General features: G+C 44.3%; 1 protein-coding gene across 10 annotated transcripts in view; it reads right to left on the bottom strand.

Annotated features, from left to right (window-relative positions):
• AMOTL1 (angiomotin like 1) overlaps positions 1 to 27,320 on the bottom strand; it is a 175,618-nt gene that overhangs the window by 88,674 nt on the left and 59,624 nt on the right. Inside the window, exon 1 of one of the 10 annotated variants that reach the window (XM_067750743.1) lies at positions 20,178 to 20,463. The exons of the other annotated variants lie outside the window; for them this stretch is intronic. Coding sequence (XP_067606844.1) covers positions 20,178 to 20,226 — 49 coding nt within the window. The 5' untranslated portion in view covers positions 20,227 to 20,463. Of the gene's footprint in view, positions 1 to 20,177; positions 20,464 to 27,320 lie in introns of those variants that run through there. 10 annotated transcript variants of the gene reach the window in all.

Below are 27,320 nucleotides of genomic sequence, written 5' to 3'. Positions count from 1 at the left end.
CAGGATGAAGAGCCTTAAAATAAACCCCAAGACTTAAAGTGACAACATGAATGCACAGCTGTGCTCCTCAAAGCTCCCTCTCACCCCCACTGCAGAGAGAGCAACAGTTCAGACACGAGGATCTTAGGACCCTCCAGCCTTCCGGATCCTAAGAGCGTGCTGTTGCAGCTTAGTGACCCCGAGAGGTCTGCCAGGCGGCAGCGTTTCACAGGGACTGGGACTCTGGAGAGGCAACTACATTTCTTCTTATCACTCCCGCCCACCCCATAAGTCAGTATTGGCTCATGGATGAACTACATAATTTAAAGCAACGAATATTCCCCAAGAAATTAAACATCCCTTTAGTAAGAAGAGTATAATCAATAATAGCAATTTACTGAGGGCCTATTAAGTGCAGGGATGATATAAAAATTATTGTATTTAATTATCACCCTATTCCCATTGTACAGACAGGGATACCAGACTCACGGTGGTAAAGTCACGTCCAGAGTCACAAAACTAGCCAGCAGCACAGCTCCTAAGCCCTTCCAACAGCAAAGCTCTTTTTACTATGCTATTCTGCCATCCAAAGATCCCCCAATCGTGCACACTTAATTTTTTTAATTGAAGTATAGTTGATGGACAATATTATATAAGTTATAGGTATACAATATAGTGATTCACAATTTGTAAAGGTTATACTTCATTTATAGTTATTATAAAATATTGACTATATTCCAGGTGTTGTACAATATAACCTTGTACCTTATTTTATACCTAATAGTTTGTACCTCTTAATCCCCTCCCCCCTCCCCCTCCCCACTGGTAACCACTAGTTTGTTCTCTATGTCTGTTGAGTCTGTTTCTTTTTTGTTATATTCACCAGTTTGTTGTATTTTTTAGATTCCACATGTAAGCAATATCATACAGTGTTTGTCATTGTCTGACTTATTTCACTTAGCGTAATACCCTCCAAGTCCATCCATGTTGCTGCAAATGGCAAAATTGCATTCTTTTTTACGGCTGAGTAGTATTCCATTGTGTGTGTCTGTAGATACATATTTACCACATCTTCTTTATCCACTCGTCTGTTGATGGACACTGAGGTTGCTTCCATATCTTGGCAATTGTAAATAATGCTGTTACAAACACTGGGGTTCATGTACCTTTTTGAATTAGTAATTTTGTTTTTTTCAGATATATACCCAGGAGCGGGATTGCAGTACACACTTAATTCTAAGTCCTCTCTTCCTGCCTAATTTCTTATATTAATGTTAGAGGAGTTTTGATGAAATGTCCTTGCTTGTGGATAATGGGGAAAGGCTCTGGGAAAGTTTCCTTCCCTCCATACATGCCTGCATAAATGCCAGTATATAGGAGACAGATTTGTGTTATTTCTTATAAAAGCTTAGAGTAATAAGAACACACCACCTGCCAATCACCAGAACACCAAGGCAGTTGATGAAACCAACCTTTCCATCCCTTCCATTTGGCCACATATTATTTTCATGATGGCGTCTCCACTTTAACAGTGAATCCTAAACCCGTGGTGTGTCAGAGTTACTCATGGATCATATTAAAATGTCACCTCCAAGCCCCCATGTCAGACCTGTAACATCGGGATCACCACAAGTACGGACCAGAAAGGAAGTTTTTGGCTATGCCTCCCAGCTGATTTGAATGCAGAGTCAGGTTTGGGAAGCTTGTACTTCTCTGCCATATAAGATCTTATATAACACATGAACTGAAAAGTTGTGGTCAACTGAAACTTTATAAATCGATCACATTTTAAGCCAAAACCTGTTAGATCTGAAGAATCCAAACAATGATGAACAATTAAAGGAGACAACTTTTCCTAAAACCAACCAGCCAACCAATCTGCATTGACTCCTTTAAAGTGAAAAATCCTTTGCATAAATGTGTTACTTTTTAATAAATTCAGACTTGAAGTCAATAGTTTTAGTGCCCTGTATTTCATAATAGTTAACCCAAATGACTGGTAAGGGAATATGACTATTTCAGCTACATCTGAAATATTGTTATAAAGATACAATAGAAAAGTGATCATACAAAAAAATACATCTAATTCAGCATGATGAGAAAAAGCATGGGAAACTGCCTACCATATTATATGATAAATACTTCTAAATCTGAAACTGAGAAATCACAGGGCCAACTATGCCAGCAAGTCATGTAAAACAAGCAGCTATCTAATTATAGGGAAGGAAGGCAAAGAAAGTAACATTACTGAGCACGACATGATACACAAACATTATCTCAGATAATTCTCACATCTCTGAGAATTAGGTTTCATTATCTCCTTTTTTCCTAAACAAAAAGCAGGAATGTCATGCTCTGGGTCACACAAAAATAAACAAATGGGACTTAATTAAACTTAAAAGCTTTTGCTCGGCAAAGCAAACCATAAACAAAACTAAAAGATACCCCACAGAATGGGAGAAAATATTTGCAAAGGAAGCAACCAACAAGGGATTAATCTCCAAAATATACAAACAGCTCATGCAGCTCAATATCAAAACAACAAAAACCCAATCAAAAAAATGGGCAGAAGATATAGACACTTCTACAAAGAAGACATAAGGATGACCAAAAAGCACATGAAAAGATGCTCGTCATCACTAATTATTAGAGAAATGCAAATCAAAACTACAATGAGGTATCACCTCACACTGGTCAGAATGGCCATCATCAAAAAATCTACAAACAGTAAATGCTGGAGAGGGTGTGGAGAAAAGGGAGCCCTCCTACACTGTTGATGGGAATGTAAATTGGTACAGCCAATATAGAGAACAGTATGGAGGTTCCCTAATAAACTAAAAATAGAGCTACCATATGATCCAGCAATCCCACTACTGGGCATATATCTGGAGAAAACCATAATTTGAAAAGATACATGCACCCCAGTGTTCATTGCAGCACCATTTACAATCGCCAAGACATGGAAGCAACCTAAATATCCATCAACAGATGAATGGATAAAGAAATGTGGTACATATATACAATGGAGTACTACTCAGCCATAAAAAAGAATGAAATGATGCCCTTTGCAGCAACATGGATGGACCTAGAAGTAAGTCATACTAAATGAAGTAAGTCACACAGAGAAAGACAAATATCATCTGATAACACTTACATGTAGAATCTAAAAAAAGTGATATGAATGAACTTATTTATAAAACAGAAACAGACTCACAGACATGGAAAACAAACTTATGGATACCAAAGAGGAAAGGTGGAGGGGAGGGATAAATTAGGAGATTGGGAGTAGCATATACACACTACTATATATAAAATAGATAAACAACAAGGACTTACTGTATAGCACAGGGAACTATTTCAATACCTTGTAATAACCTATATGGGAAAAGAATCTGAAAAAGAATATATGTATTATATATACACATATATATAATACATATACATATAACTGAATCACTTTGCTATACACTGAAACTAACACATTATAAATCAACTATACTCCAATAAAAATTAAGTAAATTTAAAAACAAACCTTTTCTTGGATATTCCTCTATATTCTATTATGTTAAAGTCTACTGGTCCATCTTTCACTTTGAAGGGACTTTTCTTTACCAGTGCAGGATTTCCTAACATCATACATTGGTCATTGGGAAAATAATGGTTCACCGAACTATGCAAAATCTTCCATACATGGAAATATTTCAAGTAAGCAATATCAACAAAATTGACAAAATCACATTTGTTATGACAACACAGATCGCAACCATCAAAGTCTTTTATGTATTAGGAAGTTGTCGAGCTCATGGTGGCAAATCCAAGTTTTCCAAGATTCTAATTTTCACTTGAAAGCTTGAGTCTTATCATTGGTAACAAATACTGTGCATTGATTTTCTTGACGTAACAGTCACCCTTTATTCACTTTTGAGAAAACAGCTATTAAATATCTAACTCAGAATAACCATAGTTTGTCGATTGTTCTTTGAACTAAAACTGAGAAAAGCTGCTATTAAGGTCACGATTCAAGTGCTTGTCACACAAGGGCTCCTCCTAAGTTTGCTGCAGCAGCACTTTATGTGTACTTCCCACTTCGTCACACAAGACACTACACAGATGTACTTGAGGTCGGAGATTTGACAGAACGGATCATCTGTACTGCTTCAACAAGACCATTCTTAAGTGAAACGGGCTTTTTATATTGTGTGCTGGTGAGAAGCAGCCTGACTTCTAGTACAGTCGGGGGCCACTGCCTTGATTCATGTGGACCCACCTGCAGTTTTACCCACTTTTGCTTTTGGACCATCAGTACAAACGTCAATACGGTGAAAAAGGCGCATGTCTTGGTATTACTAAGAAGATAAGTTTTAGGTCTCAGAAACCCCCAGCGTTCCACAAGCCACACTTTGAGAAACACTGTTTTTTGTTCTATAGCCTTTTCCAGCAAAAAATGTGAAACTTAAGGAGAATTCTAAGATGAAAAATGTTGCAAACCAGTCATACTTGAAAATGATTTACCTCCCTGCCCAGGCAAAGGAAGATGCCCACAGCCCCGAAAAGCTGGTGAGACATACAGAGAAGATGTACAGAGGTCCTTTGATGCAAAGTGCTGCTTGAACTCTGTCAGAAGAAAGATCCTGTTGATTACAGAAAATACATCTGAAGAGAGAGAGCAGCCCCTCTAGAAAACACCTGCATAGGAATGCATCTTCTTGCCCTTGAGGAATTCTTAAAAAAGGGAATAAAAATCAACAATGACATTTGATGGGCAAAAAGCCTCTGTGAGATTGCTATTAGGAGGTGGGGAGAAAAGAAACTGTAATAACTTGCCTGGTAGGAAGTCAGGCAATCTTTGGACAAAGGGAAGGATGTTAAGACATGATGACCGAAGAGAAAAGAGAATGATGCTGTCAAGCCAAAAGACTTGAGTATTAGAAAGATTTAAAGAATAAAAACGACAGAGGAGAAAATACCCACTGAATGGAAAGGAAGGATGTGCCGTGCTTTTTGTTCTGTCTTGACAAATCTGTTTCTTAAACAATGTAAGAATCCAGGCTCTACCATTTATTAGCTATGTGAGCTGGAGCAAATGAGTTAACTTCTTGGTGCCCATTACCTTACCAAGAAATGGGGATAATAGGACCTACTACATAGGACTGTTAACAAAGCTTAACTGAGACAATGGCAAGGGCTATGAGCAGTGTTCCAGCACACAGTAAGTGCTCAATACATTTTAGCTTCTTTTGATGAGAATGGGGAAACGGAACAAGAATCAAGGCTGTTGGATGGACCTAGAGATTATCATACTAAGTGAAGTAAATCAGAAAGAGAAAGACAAATACCATTTGATATCACTTATGTGTGGAATTAAAATATGACACAAATGACCTTATTTACGAAACAGAAACAGACTCACGGACATAGAGAACAGACTTGTGGTTGCCAAGGGGGAGATGGGGGAAGGCTGGAGTGGGAGTTCAGGATTAGCAGATGCAAACTATTATACATAGAATGGACAAACAACAAGGTCCTACTGTATAGCACAGGGAACTATAGTCACTATCCTGTAATAAACCATAATGGGAAAGAATATAAAAAAAATTTTAATTAAAAAATAAAATAAAAGCAAAACAACAAAAGAAAGAATCATCGCCGTAAACTTCACTTTCAAGAGAGGATCCAACCAGTGAGCTTTTTAGGAACAGCAGCAAGATGCTCGAGCAAACCAGAGGTGAAGGCTTTTAGAGTGGTTTAGGTCAGACTATTCAGCTGACCGACAAACAAGACTAAAAGTACACTTTCAATTTTCCAAGAATTTGGAATAAGGGACATCTTACAACACACAATTCCTCAGAAAATCAGCATAATGTTGTGGTCCTACTATCAAAAACCACAATAAAAGGATACACGGTGTCATCCAAAAGCTCTCCAAAACTCCTAACCTGTCTGGCCACCCTGGCACACAGGAGCCTAGGTGGACCTGGAGAAGGTGTCAGGAACCAGAATCTAACCTGAACACCGTCAGCTGCTCCGGAGGCTCCACCCTCACACAGAAGGACAATAGGGTAGTTATTTGGAGTCGGGGTGGGGTGGGGGGGGAGGCAGATTTGTCCTTTGTACTGAGAATTACAAATAATTCAAAAAACCCTCCTCTCCTTGTCACCTGTGTTCCATGACTTTTCTTTCAATCCACCGGTGGTATAACAGGATGGAGGTCAAGGTGTGAACTCCAAATCTCTTCTCTGCATCTCCTGCAGTGAGTCCATCCCTTTCACTGTCAATGGAGGAAAAAACTGACCCTTTACTACCTATGATCCTGAAAGCCTAGTCCTTCAGGATCATAACACAGGTGGCAACTAAAAGCCTATTTTCATCCCCAAGCAGTAAGTCTTATAACTGGCCAGTAAAATGAAAAATCAAAGAATAAAAATGGCTGACCTCGCTTCAAGATGTATAATGTATCAGTTGACTACAAAGACCCACTAGAACATTTCCTCTAATGCCCAGTGCAACAAGTAACTGACTAATTCCTCCAAGTCAAGGGTTTCAAAACTGATTTACAATAATTTCTCTGAAAAAAAGGCCTGAATCAATATGACCAGAACATAATGTAACATTTCTGGAGATCTGAATCTCAGGTCTGAATCAACACAAAGGTCATCAACGTGAGCGGATTTCACTGCTATGTTGATGAGGCTTAAGTTTAGTTCGGTGGAGGTTTCTAGGTGATAACCAGAATTAAGAGCCTGAGGGTTGTTTTCTTCTTAACTTCTTAAATGGATGAGCAAACAACAGATCACAGATTCCTAAATCCTTTTTCTATATGATGAAATAAGGCAGATTTTGCAAACAATGATGTATAACTAGCACTAATTTTCCACTGGTCTTCCCAGATAGAACAACTCACTCAAATCAAAGAGAAAATTGAAACGTGAATGTAGACAAAACGCGTGCTGTCGCCATAGAACGTCTCATATGACTCCCTGACTCATGCCCCACCTGGTGGTTTTCCAAGGGCTCCCCTCCCTCATCTGGGAGAACCTACTGACTCTGATCTGGTCCTTGTCGGTCACGATTCCAGCCACCTGAGCTTCTGGCCAGTCCTCCAGGGCTCCATGTCCCTTTTCAACAAATGGCATTCTTCAGGTCTAAGACCTGCACTGTTCCTACCCACTTCTAGTTCTCAGACTGGCTGTCACTTTCTCCAGGGAGACCAAAAATGACAAACCCAGGATCATGATTTTTAAATTATGACTTAAATATGATTATGATTTTTTAAAGGGGGAGGGCAGGAAAAAAGAAAGAGAAAAGAAATTTTTGAAAAGCAAAACTAAAAGACCAGGACAATACTGATTTAGCCACCCTATCAGACTCAGAAAGCAGCTGATTTATGTGAAGGTTCTGAGCTATCTTTGGATCAATCCTCTAAGAGCAGTTCTTAGTGAAAAAGAGCTGAAGCAAAAGGCCATGGAGGTCTTTAAGGCTGCAAGTTAAGTCAAGGGCATTAGAAGGCTACAGCCAGCCAATGAAAAGAAGTCTGCCAATTCGAACACTTTTTTAAACAAGATGACTTTTTCAGAACTCGATCCAGAGCATATTCTATCACTGAACTGCTCTGCAGTGCTGATGACTCTGGTCTGTTCTGTGGGTGCTGACCAACTTCCACCTAGCAAGTGTCCAGGGCTCTCACAGTCCAAATCTTTAAGAAATGGGAAACATCATCAGCATAGGGCTTTCCAGTGTATCACCGAGTACCTCTTGCACACAGAACATGTATGTGAATTTTTACACTAATTCTATCGTCATTTTGCACCCTCAGTTACTACCTATTTTAGTTACTATCCTATTTCAACAATGAGTAGGAAAGCATCCTCTTGGAAGGTAACTGTGGTGCTTATATCTAAAAAATGAGACTCACTGTCCACAAATATTTGTATTATCTATATACCTTTCTCCCCCCACCCTCAATTCAAACAACACATCACGTTAATTGATGTTTATAATGATGATTCTGAACGATCAAGAAGAAGTTACACAAGGCAAGAGCTGAGGGAGTGGAGGGGCGGAGTTGGGGTGGGAATCAATCTTGCAGGAAAACTGCCACATTTACCTTTACACAGAAAATTCACATCTTCAGAACAATACATTCTCTAGGTGGTCCAAATGCTGAGGATTTACTGTGTGCTCAACTGTTAATACTTTATCTTAATATTGGCGACATGATTCTTATGATGACTTTAGCAGTTTCATACACGTCTGCAAATTCCTTGACACTCCTGTAGAAAGGTGAGCTCCCCTTCCCTTGGATTTTGGCAAGCTTTTAAGTGCACTGCCCAATGAAGAACGACAGAAGTGACTCTAGGTGACTTCCAAGATCAGACCATAAAAGGCAGGGCAGTTTCTATCTTGTTTGCTGGGATACTCACATCTGGAGCTCTGAGCCACCCCGCAAGAATTCTGACTAGCCTGATGCTGTGAGGAAAGGCCACTTGAAGGGGCTCCAGTCTGCAGACCTAGCCTTCAAGTGCATCCCAGCCCTGATGCCAGACAGGTGAATGAAGGAGCCTCCAGATAACCCGATCCCAAACCATCCAGTCACCCCCCAGCCTCCTCCCAGCACACTGGAGCAGAAACAAACCACCTCATCCCCGTCTGAAGTCCAGATCCACAGAATCTGGACGCAGAATAAATGAGTGTTTGAAGCCAGTAGGATGAGGCAATTCGTTGCACAGCAATGGAACATGGGTGATAACTAACACACGACTCTTTTAATGTGTCAGATATTGTTCCTGGCACTTTACGTATTTTAACTCACATAATACACATAAATTCTTACAATGATCTTTGGAGGTAGGTGTTACTATTATCCCTATTTAACATATGAGGAAACTACTGAACAGAGAGGTTAAGTAATTTGCCCAAGATGACAAAGCCAGTGAGAGGCACCGGTGGGAAGTGACTCCAGGTTTCCAGCTCTGGAGTCTTAACCATTCAGCTCCACAGATGAACACATCACAACTGGCCCATTAGGCCCACCTCCCATCATCTCTACTGAGTGTCCTCCACTAAGTCACACTCACACATCTAGTAATTCCCTGGTTGCATCTGTGTCCTCCATATACCCTCCCAAGTTCCCTGGCAGGGAACTCTTCCATGCTTCTAGAAGTCACGATATCTGTCATTTCAACACGTTTCCTCTTACGCAGTCCACAGTGAAGACAGAATACTTGAAAGGCAGTTATTAATCGTTTCTTGGCCTTCGTTTCTCAGAGTGGAATAAACCAGTTCACTTGCCTTCTGTTTTCTGACATTACATTCCTTTTAGAATATAAATTCCATAGGTGCAAAGGACATACACCCCACACCGAGTTCAGTTCCACGCACGTGAGAGACCTCAAATGTCAAATGGAGGAACTATATCCTTTTACTGTATCCTCACCAAATTCTCCACCTCAGTATTGACTTGCACAGTCCAGAGTTAGTAAATCAACAGATTTTTATTGAGCAGTGAGAGCTTCTGTATCCAAAATTTTGCCTAATTTATATTCTGTCCCCAAATAAGAAATGTCATGCTCCCCAAATGTTCAACATGTACCATCCTAAGAGAAGTTGAAACTAATTCAGAGTAGTTTCAATTAGAATATTTGTGATTTCTGCCTAACTACTAAATTTAATCCTACAAAAGCTGTTCACTTTATGAGCAAACTTAATTACACAGAGCCCATTTTATGGTCCTAGACTACAGTGTGATCTTGGACAGTTAACAAATGCCATTAAAATATAAATATTTGTATTTCTTTCCATTATTTTCCACTCCATATTCCTGGAATTTATTTTGGAGAAAGTTGAAGGTAAGTAACTTCAGAATTTGGGGAAATTTTAGCTCTAAACTCGGGACCAAGATAATCCCTATTTCGGAGTAGACCTTTTCAGATATACCCTTTCCTTTTTTTGGATGACTACTTTACAGGAGCAAATCTAAAAGTTAGCTAAAGTGAATTTATTCACCACTTTTCATGCTGCCGCGCATTTTGGACCTACCAGGCCAGTCACCACCATGGGGAAGGGTGAGTGTGACAGGATTCTGTCCTTTTACAAACCTCCAGCTTCTAACCTCACACCCCCATTATCTTCAAGGTTTGCGTAAATGGTTTTGTGCTGGTTACAGTACTTTCCCAGGTGTCTTCATTGAAGCCTATTGGGATTTCAGAAGACATTTTCTTTTTCTCTTCCAGATAAAGGAACATTAGTCCCTGTCTCCTTTCAGAAACTAGAGTGGGGTTACGTGTGTTCTGCAGTGAGTTTACGACTATGCACTAAGGAATGTCCACTGCCTCCACGAGTTTCCATAAATCTGAGAAAGCACATTCCCTAGTCTCTGTGCCTATCCTTCCTCCTCCTCGCCCCATTCCTCAGAAAAGATCCCAGACTCTCCCTCTTGTCTGCCCTCACATCGTTTTTTTTTTTTTTTTGACAATTATTGGCTCATCCTTTAATGTATGAGGAGATTTTATAAATGGATAAGCAAAAGTTTAACATAAATAGAAAGTTTTCAGGAAAACAGATACAGGTAGTTTATAAACATGTAAAACGAAGCTAAATATCACTCATAATAAACAAAAATTTAAAATATAACAGTCTTTTGTCTATCAGATGGTAAAATTTTAACAAAATTGAATTGGGGAGAATTTATGGGAAAAAAATAGAATCTCTGGATGGCAACTTGGCAATATCTATTAAAATTCAAAATGTACTTATACTGTGGTTATCATTCTAGGAATTTATAGTAGATATATATTAGTACATTTGCAAAGAAGTATGTAAAAGACAAAGTACTGCCTGTAATATCCAATACTGAAAACAAACCTCACATCCCTAAAATGAGGACTGATTATAAATTACAGAGTTCATATGAGTGAACAAATTGCTCTCACATCCTTCAACCTTTTCCCACATCACCAGGATGAGCAACCTAGTTGCAGTGATTTTAGGGACCCGTCCCTCAGGAAACAGGGCCTTACTAGAGAATTTTACATTCTCTCCTTTCCCCAGACTTGCCAGATAGAAAGACTCACTCACTAGAAACTTGGTGGTCAGAGCCCTTCAGAGCACAGCTCGTGGAAGGAAGGGAAAGGCCTGCCTCACGCCTGCTCTCAGGGGTTCCGTTCCTGGGCCACGCCATCCGGAGCAGCCCTTACAGCTGAGAAGCAGCAGCTGGAAGGAAGATGCCTCCTTCCTCCGGGGCACAGGGCCACAGGGTGTGTGTGCGCCCCACCTCACACTGAGGAGGCAGAGTGAGCCTGAAAGACATGACATCTGTCATCCTTTTCCTGACCTGCCTGTCCTGAGAGGGGTGGAGGGAGGGAGGGAGGGAGGACAGAGTTCATCAGAAGAGGTGGGAGACAGCAAAGTGGGAACACCTGTCACATGGCTCCCACAGAGTCCAGGTAATGAGGAGTCCGGCTGGTTGGGTTGTGGAGACACGTGAAGGGCGGGGACATATGCGAGAACCATCCTGGGGGTCAACTGCGAGGACCTGGTGACTGACTGGATGCCGGGGAGTAAGGAAAGGAACTTGACAGTTTACAGAACACGTTCAAAGGAGGCAAGAGTGAGGATGACGCAGCGCGGAATGGCATCCGAGCAAGTCCAAACTGGGGCCACAAACCAGACGAGTGAGCCCCCAGCCTCCCACGAACAAAGGCTGGTTCAACAGGGCAGCCGACCCAAGGCGGAGGAGTCCAGGCCGCCTCTGGATCCTCCCCAGGAGAAGGGGGTCTCAGGGCTAAATCCAGCCTAACATTTCCATTTGTTTCTCTCAAGGACCAGATTCCTGGAAGAATCCCATGAACTGAACCAAAGCCTCGAATATCCCCTAGAAACAGTAGACCACACCCCCCCTTGATAACAGCCTGCTAACTTGATAAACTCCATGCCCAGATGCCTTGCTGACCCACCTTCCAAAGGAAATGAGCCTCCGAATTGCCAAGTGGCAAAGTGAGGTTCAAGCTGACAGGGCAGTATCCCCGCGGTATTTTCTCCCCATCAGTCACACCAGACTTCCAAGGGAAGAGTGGTACATTTCACTCAAAAACGTGCCCCGGGGACTTCCCTGCTGGCGCAGTGGTTGAGAGTCCGCCTGCCGATGCAGGGCACACGGGTTCGTGCCCCGGTCCGGGAGGATCCCACATGCCGCGGAGCGGCTGGTCCCGTGAGCCATGGCCCCTGAGCCTGCGCGTCCGGAGCCTGTGCTCCGCAACGGGAGAGGCCACAGCAGTGAGAGGCCCGCGTACCGCAAAAAAACAAATGTGCCCCGGTCCCACGATATGAAGCCCAATGATGCTGCCTTCAGACAAACAGGGCTAGCATCCCTCTAGAATAGCACTGGCCAGTAGAACTTGCTGTAATGATGGACATGGCTCTCAGGCACTTGAATCGTGGCCCATATGACTGAGGACCTGAATGTTTAGTTTCATTTAATTTTCATTAATTTAGATGGCCACATGTGGCTAGCGGTTAACATGGAAGGTATAGATCTAGAACTTTAAAAAAAAGAAAGAAAGAAAGAAAAATCTGGGGGCCAGATTAAGCTGCGAGGAAAAAATCATGGAATTTTAATTCTCCACTGAGAGGAAGCGGACTCTCTTAACAGTGCAGCACCTGCTCAAGCTTTTTTCCAGCCCCGAGCTCTTCTCCGGTCATTACAACTACACATCAATGAGCCTCCAAAACATCGCAGCTTGGAAAGCCCTCGGAGACCCTAGCCCAAACGCCGGTCCACTGCAGGTAACTTCTCCACAGTGTCCCTGAACATTTCTAAGCAATCTTTACCGAGTACCCCCAGCAGCAGTGGAACTCAGCATCGGGAGAGGCAATCCACCTCCAAATCCAAGGACACTCTTCCAAAGGGAAATCAAGGACGCTCAAAATAATAAGAAAACAAATTTTGCACCATGCTTTACCTCTTATACGGCCCTTTAAAAGGCATTATCTCAGGTAAGCCTCACCATAACCTTAGGATATAAGCATTAGTAAACACATTTATTTTACAGAAGTTAAGTGAATTAGCCAAGGTGATATGGCTGGTATATGGTCACCATTTACCATAACCTGGCATGTCTTCCAAGCACTGAGAGATCAAAAGACAGCCGAGAGAAGGAAAAGTCGGGGTGGGGAAGGGGGAAGGCATGGAAGAGGGATTAGAGGAAAGGATACAGTCATGTACATCAACTAGGAACCTCAGAAATCAAATCTATTTCGATCTCAACCATTAAACATGAACAGAATCAGTTCCAAAGAGTAAGGTACCTCAGTCTAGGTCTAATTTATAGGGGCCAATGCTCTAAAATCGTGCTTCTCAAAGTGTGGTCCCCGAACCAGCAGTGACAATATCACCTGGAAACTTGTTAGAAATGCAAATTCTCAGGCCCAATCCAAGACCTGCTGAAACAGAAAGTCTGGGGCTGGGGCCCGGCAGTCTGGTTTTAAAGAAGCCTTCTTGACGATTCTGATGTCCACCCACGTTTAAGAACCACTGCTCTACAACTGTACATCTAAGGCGCAGTCCGTTTCCTCTGGGAAATAAACAGCTTGGTCATCAAAGGAAAGGAAAGGGAGCTGCCAGTAGTGAAGTTTGGGACACAGTGACATCAGCCCTGGCTTACTGTACCTCGGGTAATAAGGACCCCAAACTCTGAACTAGCTCAGGACAGCACACACCTCCTACCACCTCCTGTGGTCAGGGCGGAGAGAAAACTGTTCTTTACTCAGAAACTCTTGGTTTAGAGGTAGGGAAAAGGTATATTCTATAAGGAGCACTAGGTCGTGAATAGAGTATCCTAGCTTCTAACCTCAATCAATAAATAATATTTGTAAACAACAAGGTCCTACTGTATAGCACAGGCAACTATATTCAATATCCTGTAATAAACCATAGTGGAAAAGAATATGAAAAAGAATATATATATGTATAACTGAATCACTTTGCTGTACAGCAGAAACTAACATTACATTGTAAATTAACTATAAGGACATAAAATAAAATTTTAAATAAATAAACAGTATTTGGTATACAGCTCAGTTTTCCCAAGTGTGAAAAGGCAAGCTTCTATGAGTAAGAACTGGGATTCCAGTTTCTCAAAGAAACAGATACATGAGAAAACACATAACATTATAAAACCATTTGTCTTTCTGCTATGTTACTACTACTACTACTAATAATAATAATGATAATAATAGGCATTTACTGAATGCTTTGAATGTGCCAGCACTGAGCTAAGTGCTGTATGTGCATCAATTCATTTCACCTGCATGCAACTCCACCAGGTAAGAACCATTACTGTCTCCACTGTCTCCATGAAGTTGCACGGGTCTGAGATCACACAGAAAGGAGGTGGCATGGCCAGGAAGCAAACTAGGGCCAGGAAGCAAACTAAGTCCATCTGACCCTAAACAATCCAAAATATTACTGCCTTCTTCATTTTGACACATATTCTAACTTTAAATCAATTCAAGCTTACTCATACTCAGTTTTAAGTACTGCATTTTCTTTTTTTTTTTTTTTTTAACCTATTATGCCATGTGCTGTTCAAGAAAGTCCTCAACCACTCAGTTTGCCCTAAGTCCTTCAGCCTGTGCTCAAGAACCAGGGTAACCCACACTGAAGAATTCATGTCAGTAAAATATCTAAAAACTAGATCAAAGGCAAGAACCCATTTTCTTCCCACCGTGCTTGGGCAACATGCCCAGGGAAGCCCTCCCTGACCACCTAATCAAAGTGAGACCTCCCTGCTGCTTCTCTTCTCTGTGCCCCCAAATACATCACGCTCTTCTCTTCTATCATAATATTAACACCTGGGAATGTCCACATACCACCTCACCAATAGCGAGCTCTGGAGAGTGGGAACTATGCCTGATTCACCCGTGTGCTTCCAGAGCACTAAATGCATAATCAACACCTAAGAGATGGTTTAGAAGATGGATAGCAAGACATACACATTCTTAAGAGGGTAAAAGTGAACTACAATTTGAATATAAAATGTAAAACCATGAAATTTTTTTTAAAAAATAGAAAATCTTTGGAATATTAACCTAGGCAAAATGTTCTTAGATGTGACACCAAAAGCACAATCCAGAAGAGGAAAAACTCAATAAATTGGATGTTAGCAAAATTAAACATTTTTTTCCTGCAACTGAAAAGACAGACTACATACTGAAAAAAAATATATACGCAAGCCACACATCTGACAAAGGACTCATATCTGGAATATATAAGGAATTCTCAAAGCTCAATGGCAAATAATAATAATAATCCAGTTAGAACACGGCAAGACAGGAGCAGACACTGCACCACAGAGGACATACAGGTGGCAAACAAGCACATGAAAAGATGTCCAACGTCATTAGCCATTAGGGAATGCAAATTAAAACCATGATGAGATTAAAAAATTTACTGGGACAGCTAAAATAATAAACAAAAGCTGGTGAGGATGCAGAGAAACTGCATCTCTCACACATTACTGGTGGCAATGTAAAATGGTAGACACTCTGGAAAAGTTTGACAATTTCTTAAAAAACTAAACATACACCTACCATACAAAACCCAGCAATCCTAATCCTAGGCATTCGTTCCAAAGAAACAAAAACTCTGTCCTCACCAAAACCTGTACATGAACGTTCATAGCATCTTTAACTGTAAGAGCCAAAAACTGAAAACAACCAGGTGTCTTTCGGTGGGCAAATGCTTAAGCAAACTGTGGTCTATCCACACCAGGGAATACTACTCCGCAATAAAAAGGAACAAACTAGTGATAAAGCAATAGTCTGGGTGGATCTCAAGGGTATTATGCTGAGTGAAAAAGCTAATCTCATAAAGATCACATACTGCATAATTTTATGTATGTAATATTCTCAAAATTATACAGGAGAACAGAGTGGTTACTACAGTTTAGAGATGGAATAGGGGGAAGGGGAGGGTGACCATAAAGGGGTGGCACAAAGCAGGGCTTTGAGGTGATAGAATAACTCTGCATCTTGATTGTGGTGGTAGCTACAGGGAGCTACACATGTGAAAAAAAACTGCACGGGAGGATAACACACACAAACCCGAATGTTGGCACGTAAAACTGGTGAAATCTGAATATGGTCTGGATCGCACCAAGGTCCATTTCCTGGTTCTACTGTTGTACTCTGGTTATGTGAGATGTTACCAATGGGGGAAACTGGGTGAAGAGTACAAGGGACCTCTCTACTATTTTTGCAACTTCCCATAAAGTTATAATCATTTCAAAACTAAAAGTTAAACAAACAAACAAGTGAGCTACAGGCATTTTACTTAAAAACAAAACAAACAAGAAAAGAGGTGTACATATAGCTGCAGTACTGGCCAGTGAAGTCCCAAATACAGATTGAAACACACACAGTAGGATCATGTGACTTTATTATTCTTTTTAAGTTAAGCCCAATTCTCCAGAGGCTTAACAGGGATACATTTCCTAACACGTTAGGGCTACTCCCCCCGCCCCCCCAATAAAGGGAGAAAAAATGCCTGATGTGTGAGACACTTTGGGAGTCCAGGAGTCTGGTCCTAAGAGCCTGGAATGAATATACCCTACGATTTCACAAGGATGGAGGCCAAGGGCCTCACAAGTTAGAGAAGAACTCAGAGTGGTGGCAACACGCAAGCCCAGGCGTGCCTCCGTTCCAGAAAATGTAGTGTACGGATCCACCCACAATGGCCAAGATTTAAATGTTGCCTTCCCTCACAAAACAAACCAACAAAATAAAACAATTTTTTTAAATCGCTAAGCAAACAAATAAAAACCTCAACAACCTCAGACTATTTCCAACGAACCTTATAATTATGTCCTCTTACTTGACCTCCAAGTTACCCCTTGCTTTTCAAGTATTCTATTGCCTAGTGAATTCTGGGACATAAGAACCTACCAAAACTAATGAAAGAATAGGAGGAGAAAAATTATTCAAAACACTAGAGAATTTCCTGATCTAAGCTTTCATATGCATTTAAAATGCAGATAGCTACTTGCAAGGAGTGAGGATGTTACTCTGGGAGAATTTTGCTTATCAGGACTACTAATGGGTCTTACAAAGTCACTTCCTTTTTAATGTATTGGCCTGGAAAATCAGATTTTTACGATTTTCACTAGCAATTCCTTGTTTTCTAAGTTGTTCATTATTTTTTTCTTTAAAAAGCTTTACGTTATACAGTGCTTTATCATTTTCAAAGCATTTTCACAAATTGCTATGAAGCACTGGTACCTAGGGGCTGTACTTTTCAACAGAACTCTCACCAGCCAGACTGCCATCTAATTTCAATTAGGTCGGTCATCTTTCCCCCAGGCCCTGGGTCTACAATTCTCCACAGGGGTAGACTTAAAAAAAAAAAAAAAAGCAGAGCTCTATCCACAGAAGCCTCCAGACGAACTGGCCAAGGGCAGAAGACACTCTCAAGTCTAATCAGCAGAGTGCCTTCCCAGAAAATCACTCACATTTCTGCACTCCTGTGCTTTTCTTAACAGCACTTTAAAATCTCATTTAAACCGAAAGTCCTCCATTAGCTCGCATGAACAGATGTATTTTTAAGTGCTTTGATCTCCACATGCCCTTCAGTACATTAGTATTCTTCACCCCCCACCATCACACAGAACCAAAAGACCAAGACTTGGGTGCATTTTAAAAAGAAGGGAGGGCTTCCCTGGTGGCGCAGTGGTTGACAGTCCGCCTGCCGATGCAGGGGACACGGGTTCGTGCCCCGGTCTGGGAAGATCCCACATGCCGCGGAGCGGCTGGACCCGTGAGCCATGGCCGCTGCTGGACCCGTGAGCCATGGCCGCTGAGCCTGCGCGTCCGGAGCCTGTGCTCCGCAACGGGAGAGGCCACAACAGTGAGTGGCCCGCGTACCGCAAAAAAAAAAAAGAAGGGAGAGGGGACTTCCCTGGTGGTCCAGTGGTTGACTCTGTGCTCCCAATGCAGGGATCCTGCAACAAAGACCCGGTGCAGCTAGATAAGTAAACATTTTTATAAAAACTAAAAATACTAATAAAAAGAAGGGAGTGGGAGTGGAGTGAAGAGCACCTTCTCTCCTCCTATCCACTTGCAGAGTTCACAAGGGTTTCCTCATTTATCTTGAAAAATGTATCTCACAAAAGCAAAGTATACCCATCCAGAAACTAAACATCCCCCATGCCCCACCAGGGAGAGTAGAGGCAGGCAGCTCTAAAGCCTTCTACTCTATGCCCTACTCCTTTTAATTCTGGTCAAATCAGTGGTTTCCAACCCTTTGCTCCTCTGTAGAACAGTTCAAAGTGTATTAAGGATTGTGCCCACATTGCTTCCATAAAAAGCATTATAGTAGATGTACTATGATGATCAGAGCAGCGTCCTGGGAGATAAATGTCACACTGGTCTAGATGCTTCAAGAACTTGCAAGCTGGAGAGACACCAATGCTTAACTTGGGTCGGACGTCCACGGAGAGCTGCCGGGTCCAGGAGTGGTGGACACCCCAGAGTGGTGGACAGCCCGGAGTGGTGGGCAGCCCGGAGTGGTGGGCGGCCAGGGGAAATCTTAGCTTGGCAGCGACACACTGGCCAGTTTTGGAAGCAGAGAGAGAGAAATGACTATTCAACATTTCAAGCCCAGACTTTTCACTTCCTGAAAAGGAAGGAAATTTTTTGGAATAGTAGCTGTTAATAATCCCTCTATTCTGGTTGTATTGCTTATAGCAAGTAACGTTATTGTTTGGGGTAGTCCAAAGCATCTTCCGGCATCATAAATGGCTCTAGTGACCCACTATCTCCAACACCACCAAGGACTTTAAAAAGCAGTACAAAAACTCGATTCTCCTAACATGCCTCGGAAGAAGAAAACGGGCAACCGTGTCCGCACTGAATCAGGACAGGGCAAAGGAACTGAGGGGGACCGAGGGCGGAAAATGTTCGGTCCCAACCTCAAAGGCTCCGAGGCCCATCGTCAGGGCCACGTCTACTGAAGCCTCAGTTCAGGTGATCCACACACTAGCCGGGCATTTTCCAAAGCATGTGCCACTCGGGGACAGGAAACCGACGCCAAAGCCAAAGAAGCAAAGACCCTTCGAACAAAAATGGAAAGGGAAAGTCTTTACAGCCACCAATCAAGATACTAGAGAGTAGGGCGTGGCGAGGCGCGGGAGCTGCGGGCAGGCAGCCGGATTCTCAGCCTGGGCTCCTAAGAGGGAAACTTGGAAAGGTCGCCGCGGCGGAGGCCCTAGAGGTGGGTGCGAGCCAGCGCTCGTCGGTTTCGCCGCCCGGTCCTCCAGCCCGGCTGCCCACGGGGCACGTCCGGCCCCTGCCACAGCGCGGGCCCCGCTCTGCCCAGCTGTCATCGACCGAAGTGCCACGAAAGTCCCATTCCAAGAAGAGCCATCTCCACTTGGAAAGTTTAATGTTTTTCCCCCTGAAACCAGATTCTTTTGAAGCAACACGAACAGCAAGGGAGAGCTGGATCTAACTCCCCAGTTTCTGTCAAAGAAACTTGTCCCGGGAGAACAAAGAAGAAGCAATCAGAGAACGCGATCCGAGGACGGGGGTCCGCGGCGCGATCGCTTCTCCGCCCCCACCCGCCAGAGACTAGACTTTGGGGCTACAGGAGGGGTCCGGCGCGTCGGGCGGGCCACCGTGCGCGCCTTTGTCTCGCGCGCAGGGAAGCGGCCACCGGCCACCCCTTCCGCCGCCTCCCTCGGCCGCCGGAGAGCCGCGCGCCGGCGCGTCGCGGAGAGGGCGGCCATATGGCAGCGCCCCTCCGGAAAGGCCAGCCCCAAGGCGAGGGCGCGCCTGCAGCCCCGGCCACGGGCCACGACGGCCAAACGACTCCCAGTCTTCGAGGGGGCGCGGGGAGGCGCGGCGCTGCGACCCGGCCGGCCGGCTCCGGGGCCTGCAGAGTGGCGCGGGAACAGAGTTCTGATTTTTCTTTTTCTTTTTTTAAAGCAATATGGATAAGGGAGATCAAGATTCCGGTGGCAAGCACTCCCGGCCCCCGGCACCGAAAAGGCTGCCCAAGTCGTTCCGGAGCCGGGCCGATCTCCGCCCCGAACTCCCGGAGAGGAGCCGCCGGCCCGGAGCGGCAGGGGGCGGGGAGCATCGATGGGCCGGGTCCTCTGCGCGGGAGAGTCGGAGGCGCCCGCCCTGCGCCCGGAGCGGGGACTGGTTACCTTTCACTGCAGACTCACAAGTTCCCCGCCGCAACTTTGCCCTCCACATGAGGCGATCATGGCTAGTTCAGTGCCGCGGATGGGGAAGGCGGCCGCCAGGCAGCGCGCCGGGCATGGCGTGTGGCAGCCTGGGGAAGCGGCGCCCGACAAGCAGCCCCATTCACAAGGAAGAGGAGACACGCCGAGGCTTCCCCTCCAGCCCCAAACCGGACCACCGCCGCTGGGTCCTAGAGCGTCCCGTGCGCTGCCGCCGCCGCCCGCGCTCCCCGCGCCCCGCGCTCACCGCGCGGGGAGGGTAGTCCGGGATCGTCACTGTAACCCTACACTTCACCCCCGCCCAGCGCCCGGCCGCTGGGCCCTAGAGCCCGTCTCCAGGCTTCCGCCGCCCCTCCCGGGGCCCGGGAGATCGCCAGCTGAAATTGCCCCGAGCTCTAGCTGACGTGTCTCCCCGACAGTTAGGAGGGCGACGGCCTCCCTTGTTTTGGTCCCTGCCGAGGTTTAATTCATGTCAGACTCCACTTCTCCTTCCTTTGACTTTCTCTTCCTTCCCACCAGGCCAACTCCGGCCGAAATCGGTTTCCCGATCTGCCCTCAAAGTCCAGATCAGTTCTGTGTAGGATTGTTTTCTTCTTAAGCGGAATTTCCAGATGAAAAGTGGCCAGACTTTTCTCTTTGCATTCCCCTAGCCCCAGTGCTTCTATCATGCACTGGGATTGGGCGACAAGCTGCTGCTCTGGGCTCCGTTGACTAGCAGAAGGGTCAAAACAGATTCTACAACCTCAGATATTACAACCAGTGGTCACAAACCTCTAGGCTGTTACCTACCCGAGCGGAGGCGATTAAAGTAATTCTGGGAGAATGTTGCTGATTCTGTCCCACCTCTTAAACCAGGCTACACTGAGTAACACTCCTCACCCACCCCAGTATACTCAATTGCAGACCTCGGGAGCCTTGATCTGGGGACCCCAAACCTACCCACACCATGTAACATCTCTCCCTAGCTTCCAGGAGCTGTCTCTGCTGCTTACAGGAGCACAGGCCAGGTAATAGTATCGCAGTTGCTGAGGAAGATGTTAATAGGAGAGCCAGGGCATACCACACCTCTTACCTTGTGCGCCTCTCCTCTCTGCCTTCTGTCTAGACCAGAATTCTTTCAGGAATTCCCGCCTGGACTGTGGCAATTAGCTAACTAGTCAGCCAGCAGTTTTACCCCTCCACTCAATCCTGGTGGGTTGTGTGTCCCTCTGATTCCAGTCTTTCCTTGTGATACATCCCTGATGGTTCAGTAACCTCTGCTCTCAAGATAAAACCCAAATGCAATAATTTAACAATTATTTACCAAAAACCTACCACATTTAAAGTCCGATACCCTAGTACTCGATAACACATAAAAGAAACGAAACAGCAGCTCACCAGCCCTTCAAGGATTTATTTATTTAAGATAACAAAATACGCAACCACAGAGCAGGAAAGCACTGGAGATGCTTGGAAAAAGTGGAGAGCAGCGGTCCCCTAACCTTTTGGCACCAGGGACCGGTTTCCTGGAAGACAATTTTTCCAAGGACTGGGCTGGGCGAGAGTTCAGGCGGTAATGCGAGCAATGGGGAGCGATGGGAAGCGGCAGATGAAACTTCACTTGCTCGCCGCCACTCACCTCCTGCTGTGCGGCCCCGTTCCTAACAGGCCAGCGGGCCCCTGGTGGAGAGGACTGAGTGCATGCAGGAGAAAGGAGAGCCTTGAAGAGTGGTGGAGCTCAGAGCCACTGGCATTGTATGAATTTAGCATAGGCTGGGGGAGAGGTGATGGATAGAAAAAGGAGGGAAAGTAGGAAGGAAACTAACATTTATTAATGGCCCCCTATTAGAGACCATACTATATCCTGAGAGGCAGCAGAATTTAACAGTTACAAGCATCCGCTGGAACAAAACAGAAATGAGTGGTTGAGTCACAGCTCAACCACTCTACCTGTGGGCACTTAGGCAAGTCATCTACCTTCTCTAAACCTCAGTTTCTTCATTTGCAAGATGAGGGAAATTGCACCAACCCTCACAGGGTGGTTGTACGGACTGAATAAAGCAACGAATATAAAATACTTAGCATGATGCATATAAGTGCTCAGCACATTTGCTATTATTTCCAGCAACCCTCCATTAGCCCTGGACATAGGGAGCCCATCTGGGAAATAGCTACAGGAAGCAATGACAGCTGAGGTTGGGAGACAGAAAGGAAGAAAGAGATACCAGGCAGATACCAAATCTTTGAGGATGCCCAATACGGGGAAGACACGAAATCTCTGAAGCAAGATTTTCCTCTTTTCGTTGACTAGACAGCTATCCTGGGAGAAAGAACAAAGTAATCAAGTTAACTCAGATTTTGTGCCTGGGTCATAGGAAGAATGGATCATTCTTGGAACATTTATAAACCAGTTGGCCCAACGGATGAACCAATGATGGAGGAAGCAGAGTTGAGAGGGGGAACTGGTTTGAGAGAGATGTTGACAGGCTTCCTGTCCTCTGGGCAAGAGAAAAAAGGGACAAGAGCCTGGGTGAGAGGTCAAGGACAGAAATGCAGAGAAAAACAGAGATGCAGCTTTGAAGATCAGTTTACTTGGAGAATGCCCACGACAGAAAATTCAGGAAAGAAGGAGGCAGAAGAGGCAGACGCTGGGGAAGTAGAAGAGCTAGGAAGGTTTCCAGGCATGGAAGCTAGAGGAAGCTTTAAGAAGATGGTCCCCCTATCAAATGCCACAGACTCCTAGACTTCTGAGGAAGTGACAGGCACAGCTTGTGGGCTCAAGAATCTGCTGATTCAATCGGGTGGACCCAGCCTAGACTTTTCAAATTGATACCAAATGAGAGTTTACTAGGCCAATTTTCCCCCTCCGCTCACCTTAATTTCCTCAACCATTAATAATCACTATATCAAATGCAGAAAATGAACAATCTTCTACATCAAATATATCTGACGCGTGTTCAGGAACTGAGGCCTGAGAAAAAGACTTCAGATTTCACCAGCAAGAGGCCGTCGGTAACATTTTATAGTATATTTGGCTGCAGATCCTGACTAAGGCTGGGGCCAAAAGGAAGCAAGGTATGTTTACAATAAAAACTGAATGCAGCTTTACTCGCAGTAAGGGAGTGAATCAGTCGGCATCTGTGATTTTGGACCTACGTACTCACTCTACAGGTCAGCATCCTTTCTATAAAGCGACCCAAGTTGTCTTTTACTCACCCCTAGGACAGTTAAGAAGGTGACAGAGCAATTTTGGACACCTCAGGGAACAGTCTTTAAGTCCAGACAGGGCAGGTACTGGGATGTTCCAGACAAGCACAGAGGCTGGAAGAATAGTGAGGGAACAGAGGACTCCAGGAAGAGAAGGATGAGCGTGGTCTTAGAGTTAAGTCCTGAGCTCTAGTCCGGGTCCACCTGTTTCTAGCTATGGAGAGTAACAAAACGTAAGCTTCAGCTACCTCCTCTGTAAAATGGGAATCATTACATTGAGCTCATTGGCTTATAGTGAGGATTAGAAAATATATGTCAAGTGCTGGGCACATAATAGGAATTCAGTAAAAGAAACCCCTCCCTTCTCCAGTGATTTGAAATACCAAGGCATTTACTTCTCTATTACAATGGGAACCCTCTCCCCCCCCACACACTCTTCTTCTCTGCACCCACCAAACACAGCCTTAAAAGTCTTTATCATCTGCTACTTGGACTAGGATGGGCCCTAAGAATGGGCCTGAGCTTGCCAGGGGGGAAACAGCAAATGGCAAAAAAGGAGTGGACAGGCATGTCCACAAAAGGGACAGCTACTGCCCGGCATCACCTAGGACAGGTCACACTACAATTAGTGGTTCTCAATGAACACCTGTTGCACGAACAAACCAATGGCTCAATGCAGCCAGGCTGCCTTAATCAAACGCTTGTTTTGTTTCTAGAACATCGAAACCCAAGTTCTGTAGTGCTTCCCAAAGTGTGATTTATAAGCCAAAGCATGTAAAATTTTAAATTCCTGATGTCTCACCTCCAAATTCTAGAGATTCAGGGTCTCTAAGGATGGAGTCGTCATAGAATCCACTGTAAGCAATGCCAAGCCCACCAAAATTTTTTTTTTTTTTTTTTTTTTTGTTGGTACGCGGGCCTCTCACTGCTGTGGCCTCTCCCGTTGCGGATCACAGGCTCCGGACGCGCAGGCTCAACGGCCATGGCTCACGGGCCCAGCCGCTCCGCGGCATGTGGGATCTTCCCGGACCGGGGCACGAACCCGCGTCCCCTGCATCGGCAGGCGGACTCTCAACCACTGCGCCACCAGGGAAGCCCCACACCAAAATTTGAGGGTCAAGGACTAAGGCCTCCCACTGGTTCACTGGGGTCAAGGTGCTCTTCCATTTCTCTTTCAGCAGCATTTACTGTATCCGAGCTCAATATGATAAAGGTAAAGGACAATGGGTGACATATTAGAACGTTAAAAGCAAAGCATTATGGGAGCATGCAGGAGTGACTGGCTTTGTACAGGGAGGGAAAGGGGCAGGTTCCAAGAAATCCAAGTGCTGAGGGAAGGACGTCCTTACTAGCAAAGGCAGGGGAACGGAGAGGGCACATTGCTGTGCTTCTCAACTCTTTTTCTTTGAACTTCTTCTTTTCCAAAACATAAAACGGTCACACCAACCCCAGGTTTGCTAAATCTATATTATTGCCAGGTAAGAGGATTTCTTCCAAGCTTTTCTTTCAGTTCTCTGTTTTACAAAGACAATAGTTGTAGTTTTTTTTTCCTGCTTATTTCCAAATATAAAATCCCATTCTCAAATAAGCTCCTCCTCTGGAGATTCTGACATATGCCCTGCCCCCATCTTGTAAACTGTTAACAGGAGCAAAATGCAGGGGGTCCTGGAAGTGCCCGAAGCAGAGGATGCCAGGAGAGCACTGCTGTGAGGAAGGTGGGGTCAGGGGTGAGCCTTTTCCAGGCCAGACTGACTGAGAACGGACAGTGAAAAACAAAGAGGAAGACGTGCAAGGCAAGTGGAAGACGCACAGGTGAGACCGCTCTGCAGTTCCGGAAATACCGGGTGCCTTAGAGATGGGTAAACTGCTCCCAGGAGGAGTTAAATGTCATATAACAGAATGGGTCATTTGAAAACCCTGCTCCATTTGAGGCTTACCCCAGGACTCTGTTGATTATGGAAAAATTGCCCAATAAATATGTATTAAGTACCTACTAAGGGCCAGGCTCCGTGCTACCATCCTCCACAGGCGTTTGGCTCATGTAGTGAGTTATGGACCTGAGGCCTGTTTGTCTGGATGTTTTCAGCTTCACACCCATGGTGACACACTGGCCTCTTCTTGCCTCATAGCTTTCTCCTCTGAGCGTATTACATAATATGCATTAAACGCATAATCTGATCTATATAAAACACAGGAAGCAGAAGGTGGATACCATCATGTCCAGGCAAAATGCACCTACACCAAAAAGCTAAAAAGGAAGAGTAGAGACATTGTCCCCAAATAAACCTGGGGTCAGATCCTGACTGAGACACTCAGTAGCTATGAATATAAAGCACCTGGCATGTCACAGGTATTTAATAAATGATGATCATTCTGTTATTTGCTACTCTTAACTACGGAAACCTCGGGAATACTGAAAGCTCGTACTTTTTGGCTAATTGGCTATTTCAGGGTTTCTCAGCTTTGGCACTCTTGCCATTTGGTGCTGAGATTTCTTTGTGGTAAGGACTGTCCTCCACATTGTTGGATGTTTAGCCGCATCCCTGGCCTCTACCCACTCGATGCCAGTGGCAACCACCCTACCTCCCACTCCAAGTTGTGCCAACCAATAATGTCTTCAAATATTGCCAAATGTCTCCTATAGGCAAAACTCCCCCCCCCCACCGGTTGAGAACTACTGAATTAGATGAGTAGTTAATGGTGCCCAGTTTACAGGCTCCCAAGCTTCTAACCATACTGATCATTCCATTGAGCTGTTGGGTGAATCCAATCGCGTACTAATAGGAGGCGGCGTCAGTTTTGTTCGTTCTACAGTATATATCACACTACGGTAATTTCTTCCCATTTCTCTCTTCATGAACAAAAAACCAATTAGGTTTTATTCTGTTTCCAATGATGGTACAGATATGTGGTTTTTTTTTTTTTTCCTAAAAACTGGAATCATACTGAGTTTCTAAAACAAGAGCGACATACAATCGCTATCAAAAACAAGGACTGTCACAATTAACTGGAGATAACTTTGATCAGAATGTTCAGACTTAATTAAGATCGCTTGTAGTCGCCTTTCTGAAAAGGATGCAGGTATGTTTTATTCTGAAAACGTGTCCTCTCTGTTCATAGCTAGAAAGAACAGTGAGAAGAATGGCCCCTCCATAGCCTACACAGCAGTTCTAGCTCTTCTCTTTCTAGAATATGCACTAAAGACCAGCATCCTTCCAGCACATCTTATACTTTAAATGCCAAAGACAGAGAAGTGGGGAAGCTCTCACCATTCCCAAGGGCTCCGGCCACTCTGGATGGTTCAATTCAGGAGAAAAATTTGTTTTACAGCATAATCTCAGACTGGGGTGGAGGGTAGGTTAAGAGTTAAAATTCACATCTTACATGGTAGGTGATCCACCCAGAAATCAGGAATTATTTACTGTGTGTCAGCAACAGAGCCAGTATCATGCTAAGCAGAACAGAGTCTTCAGAAAAGTCCAAGGTCGGGAGGGGAATAATTAGAAATAACTAGAAAAAATAAAGTCCTAAACAGAAGGACTAACTGAAAGGATTAACCGAAAGCACAACAGAGTTTGAAAGAAGGCAGAGCCATGTGAAAGCTGCAGTGGTTCATTCATTCATTCAAAAAATATCAACTACATTGAATAAGCCACACCCTCCACTAGGTGTGCAAATACCCTGCTATGGGCTCTGCTTATTAAAATGTGTATAAATAAACCTATCATTTCAAACTGGTCTATGTGCGATGAAGAAAAGGAACAGGGTGCAATAACAAAGACTCACGAGGGAGAGGGTGGCTACTTAGGGGGAGTGGAAACGGAAGGCTTCTCCAAGGAGACGAAGAACAGGGGCAAGAGCCATCCAGCGGAGCAAACAGCCTGTGCGGAGATCTTGAAGCAGGAAGGAGCTTAAAGGAGG

Source organism: Pseudorca crassidens, chromosome 9 (genome assembly GCF_039906515.1).
Source record: "Pseudorca crassidens isolate mPseCra1 chromosome 9, mPseCra1.hap1, whole genome shotgun sequence".
NCBI classification, from domain to species: Eukaryota; Metazoa; Chordata; class Mammalia; order Artiodactyla; family Delphinidae; genus Pseudorca; species Pseudorca crassidens.
Note: the sequence above shows the minus strand (reverse complement) of the source record. Positions and strands in the feature narration are given on the sequence as shown.